This window comes from Haliotis cracherodii, unplaced genomic scaffold, assembly GCF_022045235.1.
Source record: "Haliotis cracherodii isolate W230 unplaced genomic scaffold, xgHalCrac1.p SCAF_20, whole genome shotgun sequence".
In the NCBI taxonomy this organism is placed as follows: Eukaryota; Metazoa; Mollusca; class Gastropoda; order Lepetellida; family Haliotidae; genus Haliotis; species Haliotis cracherodii.
Window position 1 is genome coordinate 467,401 of NW_027266276.1, and position 11,420 is coordinate 478,820.

General features: G+C 44.6%; 1 protein-coding gene across 1 annotated transcript; it reads right to left on the reverse strand.

The window, feature by feature from the left end:
- Positions 1 to 6,778: 6,778 nt before the first annotated feature.
- LOC139470118 (uncharacterized) lies at positions 6,779 to 11,044 on the reverse strand. The gene is made up of 2 exons (XM_071252413.1): positions 10,961 to 11,044; positions 6,779 to 9,116 (listed from the first exon to the last, which is right to left on the reverse strand). Exon 2 carries the CDS (start codon positions 9,114 to 9,116, stop codon positions 8,010 to 8,012), a length of 1,107 nt encoding a protein of 368 aa, XP_071108514.1. The 5' UTR covers positions 10,961 to 11,044; the 3' UTR covers positions 6,779 to 8,009.
- Between the last annotated feature and the right edge of the window lie 376 nt (positions 11,045 to 11,420).

The window sequence follows — 11,420 nt, forward strand, 5'->3', positions numbered from 1 at the left end:
CCGTTTTAAACTACTTTTAAAACCTGTGCCCTTTCCTACAGACTTGCCTTCATGTGCATTTGTATCACTTCATGGACGACCATGCAAAAAATCGATACTCACAGAATGGCGCTTCCAGCTGCCATGAGAAGTGTCCAACACAAGTTGGTTATGATATCATGTTTACCATTTACATCCGGGTAGGTTATTCATTCGGTTGATGCGGCGTACAGATAGCACAGCGCCAGGTTTATCTGATGGGTTATGGAGACTGTTATATGTTTCTGTCAATGCACTTCCCGCAGGTGACACACACGCGAGGTTCCAGGTCACAGTGACAATAATGTGTGATTAGATGTTATATTGAGAGAAGGACAGTCATTCAGAAATACAAAATGTACTATAAATATTTGCTTCCGTGGCTGTCAAAGAAGTTGTTTCAGTTAAAGGTGGTTCTTGTAATTTATAACCTCTGATTGACAATCAGAATAGTCTGTTTCCAAACTCAAGGTGGATCATCTGTTAGAGTAGTTTATGTCAGTCCATGTGGTAGTTTTAAGGTTGTTTGTTTGTAGTCTGGGCCAGACAATCTAGTGATTGACATCATAAGCATCGATCCACGTAATTGGGATACTATGACATACACCAACCAAGCATATTCGCCTTTTACGGCAAGCATGGGTTGTTGAAGACCTATTCTAACCCGAATCTTCACGGGTGGGTAGTTTAAATAAAAGTTGCTCTCCTTGATCACGACGGTTTTTATTCACATATATTTTTTGTTATACTTGCTTTAACTGACGCTGAAGCTGAAATATTACACCCAATTAAGCATTTTCATAAAATCACTTGGGGACAAGTGTCACACAATTGTCAGAAGCGCCGCTGTTTGCTGTGAAGAGTTCCCTCCCTTGATGCGATTTCTTATTCTCCTGTCTTTGACTCTGTCTGCAGTGAGTATTCCAGTTATATCACGGCGTGTCATCTTAATGTCGGAGGAAAGCCCCAAGTGATGCAGGTCACAGACGTTTACCACTTCGGTGAGCACGGGTATGGTGTTGACAAACCTAGAAACGTAATCGGCGAACTTGGATTCGAACCCACAATCTTAGGTTTGTGGATTCTCGCCTTAGGACCTGTATCACTTCGGACATCAAACATTTGGGTGCCACTCAAAATAAAAGCGGTGAAAATAGGGTGAAAATAGCGAAATATCCAATTCAATCACACACAGATCACATTACTGTCGCTTTCATGACAAGATGTAGGTAGCAGAAAAACGCGAGACGTGACGAATGAAGCTGTAGGCTACGGAAAGACGCGATTGATGCATGACGAAGCTGTAGGTTACGGAAAGAAGCGATTGATACATGGCGAATGAAGCTGTAGGTTACGGAAAGACGCGATTGATGCATGACGAATGAAGCTGTAGGTTACGGAAAGACGCGATTGATGCATGACGAATGAAGCTGTAGGTTACGGAAAGACGCGGCTGATGCATGACGAAGCTGTAGGTTACGGAAAGACGCGATTGATGCATGGCGAATGAAGCTGTAGGTTACGGAAAGACGCGATTGATGCATGATGAATGAGCTGTAGGTTACGGAAAGACGCGATTGATGCATGATAAATGAAGCTGTAAGTTACGGAAAGACGCGATTGATGCATGGCGAATGAAGCTGTAGGTTACGGAAAGACGCGATTGATGCATGACGAAGCTGTAGGTTACGGAAAGACGCGGCTGATGCATGACGAAGCTGTAGGTTACGGAAAGACGCGATTGATGCATGACGAAGCTGTAGGTTACGGAAAGACGCGGCTGATGCATGACGAATAAAGGTGTAGGTTACGGAAAGACGCGGTTGATTCATGACGAAGCTGTAGGTTACGGAAAGACGCGATTGATGCATGGCGAATGAAGCTGTAGGTTACGGAAAGACGCGATTGATGCATGACGAAGCTGTAGGTTACGGAAAGAAGCGATTAATACATGACGAATGAAGCTGTAGGTTACGGAAAGACGCGATTGATGCATGACGAAGCTGCAGGTTACGGAAAGACGCGATTGATGCATGGCGAATGAAGCTGTAGGTTACGGAAAGACGCGATTGATGCATGACGAAGCTGTAGGTTACGGAAAGACGCGATTGATGCATGGCGAATGAAGCTGTATGTTACGGAAAGACGCTATTGATGCATGATAAATGAAGCTGTAAGTTACGGAAAGACACGATTGATGCATGACGGAATAAAGCTGTAGGTTACGGAAAGACACGAGCGATGACACATGTTGCCTGCCCTTGCGTGTCGACATTTCACGCAGTACCTGTCACAACATCACTGTCGTGTTATATATGTTTTTGTAGCGATGCATGAATTCTTTCCCTTGGACCATTCGAACACGACCTCCATAACAGCGAATGACATACTCTTCCGGTGTCCTTGCTGCCGGCAGAACCTTCAAAGAAACCCAATGCAGTGATATAGATTTTACGTCAGCGTTTATTGGAATGTCTTAGTGAATTGTTGTAACAGTACCTGACTTACATTTGGCCTGGATGAATTAACGTTTGTTCGTTGATAAAGATTAACACAATCACGCAACTGTATCACAATCACGCAACTCTATCACAATCATGCAGTTGTATCACGATCACGCAACTGTATCACAATAAGGCAATTGTCTCACAATCACGCAAATATATCACAATCACGCAACTGTATCACAATCACGCAACAGTATCACAATCACGCAAATCTTTCACAATAAGGCAACTGCATCACGATCACGCAACTGTATCACAATATGGCAACTGTATCACAATATGGCAAATATATCACAATCACGCAACAGTATCACAATGATCACGTAACTCTATCACAATCACGAAACTCTATCACAATCACGCAAATATATCACAATCACGCAACTGTATGACAACCACGTAACTCTATCACAATCACGCAGTTGTATCACAATCACACAACAGTATCACAATCACGCAAATCAATCACAATAAGGCAACTGTATCACAATCACGCAACTGTATCACAATAAGGCAACTGTATCATATTCACGCAACAGTATCACAATCACGTAACTCTATCACAATCATGTAACTCGATCACAATCACGCAAATATATCACAATCACGCAACATTATCACAACCACGTAACTCTATCACAATCATGCAGTTGTATCACGATCACGCCACTGTATCACAATAAGGCAACTGTCTCACAATCACGCAAATATATCACAATCACGCAACTGTATCACAATCACGCAACATTTTCACAACCACGTAACTCTATCACAATCACGCAACAGTATCACAATCACACAGCTCTGTCACAATAAGGCAACTGTATCACAATCACGCAACAGTAACTAGTAAGACAATCACTCAACTCTATCACTATCACGCAACTCTATCACAATCACGTAACTCTATCAATATCACGCAACTCTCTCACAATCGCGCAACTGTTTCACAATCACGCAACTTTATCATAATCGCGCAACTGTATCACAATCACTCAACTCTATCACAATCACGCAACTGTATCACGATCGCGCAACTGTTTCACAATCACGCAACAGTATCACAATCACACAACTGTTTCATAATCCCGCAACTCTATCAGAGTCACGCAACAGTATCACAATCACGCAACTGTATCACAATCACGCAACTGTATCACAATCACGCTCAAAACTTGTCTCACTAACAATTCTTGTACCCATTTCGAGGCCATACTATCCTATGATAATGTAACGCCATTAATTTCAAAACTATAAATTTAAGAAGGCCCCACTTCAGATTACAAAAGATTTTTGTTTCCAGGAAACAACGGATATAGTGTTTACACAGATCAAAGTCGTAGAAACTTGAAGGAAATACAAAATAGCACTGTAGCTCACCTGGTCCATGTTATTCGGAGCTATATCCGTTTACCGTCTGAGACCTGCATCACTTCAGGCTTTCCTCCCACATTAAGCTGACACGCCGTGATATAACTGGAATAATGTTAAAAGCGGCGTTAAACCCAACTCACTCACTCACTCACTATATCCGTTTACAGGTTCAGATATGCGTGGAAAGGCCTGTGTGTGATATTTTCAAATGTAAGTGTCTTAAGCTTTTACGAATGTTTCGAACACTTGAGACCGCTCTGCACCCATTCCAGCTTCACGAGGGCGGCCTGTATATAATCCATCTGAGCCAGTCAAACCAGTGGTTGATATCATGAGCAACGAAACACGTGAGGACCCACCATCCACCAAGTCAGGGAGCCTTAACACCCGATCCATTTGGTCGCATTGTTCAACAAATATGGGTTGCTGGGTGTCAATTTTAACCCGGATCTTCACGTGGCAGTGGTTGCAGTGACAGTTCAATCACCTTGTTGTCAATTCGAAAACACATTTGGGTTCTCGACTGCCATCCTCGATTATCAGGTATCTGAACTCTATTAGTCTCTCCGTACTTTTTTAGTGTTTCCCATCTTCCCCACGCCCTTCCATACCGACTTGAAGTGATCAAATCTTTTTTTATCTCAATATTCCCCGCCGCTATGGTACTTAAGGCCCCGATGTGATAAAAAGTAAAATACTCCTTCCGTGGCACACTCATAACAATCACCCGGTCAGCTTGATCCTTCTTCAGCTATATTTATTATAGTTTCGAACCAAAGTTACTCGACCTACGTCGCAAAGTAATTTATAACCTATAGTGTTCTAATATATAAAAATGTTTTTTCGTTTTTTCATATTAACTTATTTTTTCAAATCAAGACACAAATCCAGCTCTAATGTGATTGCTACATTAAATACATATTGCAACACTTTGCAATCATGGTCGCGAAAAAACGAACTGAAATCGTTTGTTACCGGGCTATCGGAACAGCTTTATCGGTCTTGCGGTTTCAGCGTAAAAGCCTAGGTTATCCCACCGCTTGACTATCCTACATCTTGGCCACTGGACATCTTGTGCTATCCCACAACTTTCCTACCTAAGCACTTGGCTACCCCACTGTATGCTTCCACCCCACTTGGCTGGCTACCCCAACACATTGCTATCACACTGCTTGGCTATCACCCCGCTTTGCTGCCACCCTACTTGGCTACCCCTACACTTGGCTACCCCAACACATTCCTACCCCATCGCCTGTCCACCCCACCCCTTAGCTATCACACCGCTTGTCTACCCCACCGCTTTCCTGTCACACTGCTTGGCTATCACCCCGCTTTGCTGCCACCCTACTTGGCTACCCCTACACTTGGCTACCCCAACACATTCCTACCCCACCTCTTGGCTATCACACCGCCTCTCTATCCCACCTCTTGGCTATCACACCGCTTGTCTATCCCACCTCTTGGCTATCACACCGCCTGTCTACCCCACCTCTTGGCTATCACACCGCTTGTCTATGCCACCTCTTGGCTATCACACCGCTTGTCTGTCCCGTAACTTTTCTGCATCGCCGCTTGACCACCCTACCGCTTTGCTACCACCACTTGGTTATCTCTAAAACATTCTTACCCCACCAAACTTTGCTGAAACGCTACTTTCCTTCCCTACTGCTTGGCTACCACCAAACTTTGCTGCAACCCTACTTCCCTACGTACCCCACCTCTTGGCTACCCCTAACTTTGCTGAAACGCTACTTTCCTACCCTACTGCTTGGCTACCACCAAACTTTGCTGCAACCCTACATTTGTAACCCACCTCTTGGCTACCACCCAACTTTGCTGCAACCCTACTTCCCTACCCCACCTCTTGGCTACCACCCAACTTTGCTGAAACGCTACTTTCCTACCCTACTGCTTGGCTACCCCCAACTTTGCTGAAACGCTACTTTCCTACCCTACTGCTTGGCTACCACCAAACTTTGCTGCAACCCTACTTCCCTACCCCACCTCTTGGCTACCCCCAACTTTGCTGAAACTCTACTTTCCTACCCTACTGCTTGGCTACCACCCAACTTTGATGCAACCCCACTTTCCTTCCCCACCTCTTGGCTACCCCCAACTTTGCTGAAACTCTACTTACTAACCCACCTCTTGGCTACCACCAAACTTTGCTGCAACCCTACATTTTTTACCCACCTCTTGGCTACCACCCAACTTTGCTGCAACCTTACTTCCCTACCTCACCTCTTGGCTACCCCCAACTTTGCTGAAACGCTACTTTCCTACCCTACTGCTTGGCTACCACCCAACTTTGCTGCAACCCCACCTTCCTTCCCCACCTCTTGGCTACCCCCAACTTTGCTGAAACGCTACTTTCCTACCCTACTGCTTGGCTACCACCCAACCTTGCTGCAACCCTACATTCCCACTCCACCTCTTGGCTACCACCCAACTTTGCTGAAACGCTACTTTCCTACCCTACTGCCTTGCTACCACCCAACTTTGCTGCAACCCTACATTTTTACCCCACCTCTTGGCAACAACCCAACTTTGCTGAAAGCTACTTTCCTACCCTACTGCCTGGCTACACCAATACTTGGCTACCTAACTGCTTGACCCCACCGCTTGGCTACCCTTCCATTTGTCTTCTCTACAGTTTGGCTACCCACCACTTGGCTACACCCCCTTGGCTTCCCTTTCATTTGGCTACCACCTCACTTGGCTAGCCACCGGCTTGGTTCCCCGCCGTGTTTCGATGAACACTACTTGTTTTACAGTCAATAACAACAAGTATTTTGTGACAACATTTTACTCTAAATGTCATGAAAAATCAACAGTTGCTGCAATAATACAAAATATTACCTGCAGTGCTGGAATTCCCGCTAGATAGTACATGAAAAGTATACGATTCTCTGACAACCAGAATAAAAAGTTGTTGGGCATAAATTGTGTATTTTTTGCCATCCGCCAACTTCTAAGAAATGCCTATCAAACAATTTACCATAGGTCGGTAATTCAATATTTTCCTGTCAGTCCGCTGGTGAAATGTTATAGGAGCTACCTTACATACGTGCTTGGTATAGCTATCTTCCCGAGGCAATGCGTTAACTGACTATAAAAGTCCAGTTTCCACCTTTGCCGAACTAGGCTGGAATTTCTGGACTCGATCGTAGCGCCACCAGTGGCTACTACGGGTTATGTCCCTTTTATGTCCCCTCCTATTGACCAATCAGTTTCCACTTCTCATATCACTTGTATTTGTTTCAAAACAAAATGGCGGCGCTCAGTCAAGACCATCTGGTCGATAATCAAGATCTATATTGTAAAAAAACGGGTCTTATCCCGCGAAGTACATCAGATCACTTGAGCATCTTGCTTAAAAAAAGGAAAGATTTGGAAAATATCTGTCAACGCCAATCAGTTTCCACCGCTCATATCACTAACATTTGCTTCGAACAAAATGGCGGTCCCACAACAATCTGTCCTTCATACGGTACATCACAGCAGCTCGATATACAGTATTTTACAGGAAATTATATTTATATACCACACAGCCCTATTTTAAAAGCATTGACTATTTCTCTGATGTTGTAATTTCCGGATATGATATATGCCCCGGTCTGTCAAAGTTGACGTCACAAAGCGAGATACCCGTATCAAACCCATTGCCATGGAATAACCATTTCTTGATTAATTCTTAGACACCAGCAAACATAGGCGGCAAGTTTTTCGTCCGGCAGTTTTAATGAAAGTAATATTACAGTGCATACATTTCTTTTGGTATGTAATTGGAGTATGTACGTTTACAGCAACACTGCCCCTCTCATACTTCATGGACCGGATCAGACTAGAGGGAGTGAGTGAGATTGGTTTAACGCCGGTTTTAACATTATTGCAGCTATATCACGGCGTGTCAGCTTAATGTGGGAAGAAAGCCCGAAGGGATGCAGGTCTCAGAAACATAATCGAGGCGAACCGGGATTCGAACCCACAATCATAGGTTTCTGGCTTGCCCAAGGGACGCAACTCTGCACAGCCTTAGACGACTGGGTCACCCGACTTATAGACTTGACTAGTTTTTTGCCTGCAGGGAAAGTATATTGCCAAAGTCATTTATTCAATATCGTCAAATTCCTTGCTGCCAGGGTCCGTGTTCCTCAGCTCTTGATCGGTATTCGACCTCTTCCTACAAATCTTCAGAACAGGTTCTAAGCTCCGAATCATTGGTTTTGCTGCGTTTCGGTAATCTTCACCAAGCAGCCAAACAAAGGGGAGAATTCCGCATTTGGTGATCAGCAGCCACTGAAGGAAGACGGACAGACCTCCTATTGCTCCATCACAGGGGAAGTCAGGTCCCTGTGTTGGCAGAAACACACAGGGCGCTGGTAGGACACAAGAGAGGTATGTGATGTACCCACTCGGGATGAGGAACGACACCAAGAAGACCACGATGAGAACCTTCACGGGGACCTTGGACTTGTCCTGGTTTGACTGTTCGGGTGCTCCGGCCCTTGTGATCATGATCAGTATAATAGCAAGAAACACGATGGAGAAAAACATTGGAGCCCAGAATCCTGACAGAACTACCACAAAGCGAGTGATAAAATCAAACCCTCTCAATACTGGACACGTAACTATTATATTGCCACTCGCTGGCGCGTTTCCTAAAAACTCTGGTATTGACTCGCCACGGTTATTGTTACTGTAGGTACCTTGCTGAACGGTCAACATGACAGGAAGCATGAAAATATAGACTAACACGATCAGTACAGAAAGTCCGTGGAAAATAAACCGTTTCTTCAATGACATGGGGGTTTGTCTCCAACAGCCGCATAAACTCATCAGACGGGCGAACATGAGCAAAAACACTGTGAACGCACAAAAACAGGCGTGGAATATTGGGTAGTATGCAAAGACGCCTAATGATGAACAATCATATCCCCAGCGCCCTCTAGACAGGAAGTCCATATTCAGGGGGAGATAATACAGCCCAACTGTAAGATCAGCGAGGCAGAGAAGCACCGCGTAGACATTGTGAGGCTGTTTGCGAAGAGTCTTGTCCTTGACGATGAGGAAGAGGATGAAGCCATTGGCGAGAACGACCCACAGCATATAGATGAAGGAGAAGAAGATCTGTCCACCGGTCGATCCATATGGGCGTGCTTCAAGGAATGTGGAGGTCACGTTAAGGTCGTTGTCCCCCGGACCGGAAAAAGACATCTGGAAACATAATGATGAGAAGGTTACCATTTGAACAATGGTATCGAGAACAAACCAACACACATGTGTGCGTTCGTGCGCGTGGACGTGTGTGTCAGCGCGCGCGTGGGTGTGTCTGCTTGTAGAAGTCAGGAGTAATGCCGGTTTTAAGGTCCTAGACAAATGAGATACTATGCCGAAGTGTGTAACATGTATACACCACTCAGACACAGTATATTGACTCCTTGTTCTATCCCATTAATGCCGTGCGCCAGGCAAGGTAACAAGTTCCATCTTTAAAAGTATATTGGTGTGACGCGGTGAGGGGATCGAACCCCGGGCCTCCCGCTCTCACGGAGGCGGTCTAGTCATATGATACTTGATTATGGCACGGTATCCCCACAGGGAGACAAGTTTGATCATGAGGTACTGGCCCGGTATTTCCTCAGGATTTTGCAACCGTTGTTTGATTGAATTAACTGGGCCTCAAGCGTCAATATCACAAGGTCATATGATAAGGCCATAACATTTAGTGAGTTTAATTTAAAGCCGCTTTGAGCAGCATATTTCAGTTACGTCAGTGCGTTTCAGCTTCATGTAAGTGAGTGAGTATGATTTTACGCCGCTTTTAGCACTATACCAGCAATATCACGGCGTGGGTACGCCAGAAATGGACTTGACACATTATACCCATGTCGGGAATCGAGCCCGGTCTTCGGCGTGACGAGCGAACGCTTTAACCACAAGGCTGCTTCATGGAAGAGGAAAGCCAATGCAACAAGTGATGCAGATCCAAGACGTGGACCATTACGTAAACAGACGCAAGGATGGTTCTGACAAATAAAAGTATCCGTGATTAGAATCCTGATATGGAAAGCGACGACTGGGTCACCTGTGTCATTTAGAAATGTTTGTTTGTTGTTTAACGCCCCGCACTCAGCAATAGTCCAGCTGTATGACGGCAGTCTGTAAATAATCGAGCCTGGGCCAGACAATCCAGTGATTGCATCGGGAGCATCGATCTACGTAATTTGGATACAGTGACATGTATCAACCAAGTCAGCGAGCCTGACCCCCCGATCCCGTTAGTCGCCTCTAACGACAAGCATGAGTTGCTGTAGACCTATCCCACCCCGGATCTTCGCAGATCCCATCTGGAAACACACAAGCTCATATGGATGACCTAGGGTTAAACTGAAACACCGTGATGGAATAGAAATAAAGCGGCGTGAAACCCAACTCACTCACTCACCCTCTGCCTCACCCCCTCACTCACTCACTCACTCACTCACTCCAAACATTTCTGACCATTCGCACTGACAATTACTGTACCAATGTATGTTAATACCAACTCCAATTTGAGTCCTTAAATCAAGACCAAAAAATTATCTGACAACATTTTAACCTTAAAATTATTAGTATTTGGGTGTGTAAAGCGTAGTCAACATTTTAGGTGGAGGATGTGTCATGACCGATTACTTATGTGCGAACCCCAGCAGTTGTTCAGGACAATGGTGGATACACGCGGCACAAGGCATTGCTGATGTCGTGCTTGAGATAGTCAAGTTTGTTTGTTGTTAAACGCCGAACTCAAGCAATATTCAAGCTATATGGCGGCGGTCTAAAAATTAGGAATCTGGACCAGACAATCCAGTGACTGACATGAGCATCGATCTACGCAATCGGGATACGATGACATGCATCAGCCAAGTCAGGGAGCCTTACCCGATCGGTTAGTCGCCTTTTACGACAAGCATGGGTAGCTGATGAACAATTCTAACCCTTCACTGGTTATGTGTGTGTGTGTGTGTGTGTGTGTGTGTGTGTGTGTGTGTGAGTGTGTGTGTGTGTGTTTGCGCACTTACCTTGAAAGAACGACTACAGTTCAGTGTCTACCATTCAAATATCCAAGCAAATATAGGATCACCTTTACCTAAACATCCACCTGGATTTCGCAATAAGCCTAAATGTATGGAATTCTATTGGGGACATTATTGCGCTGTCGCGTTCTCGAATATTTTAACGCCCTGTTATATAAATTTAGACTGGGCGATAATGCGATATTTTTCAACTGAAGGTATTTATAGTATGGTATTATCTCAAGACATTCTCATCACGTCAAAAAACGGACAGGAAGTTTTCCATTCAAGCGAATCAAGAACTTCCATATGACTTGCTGTGACGAAGAAAATATGGCGAATGTGTATTATCATCAAATACAATGGTTACCATGACGTCACAATCAAATGACATTACTAATGGCTCTGCTACTGAAGCTGCTACTGACACTGCTTATTACTGTCTACAAAATGAAAAAGTTGGAAG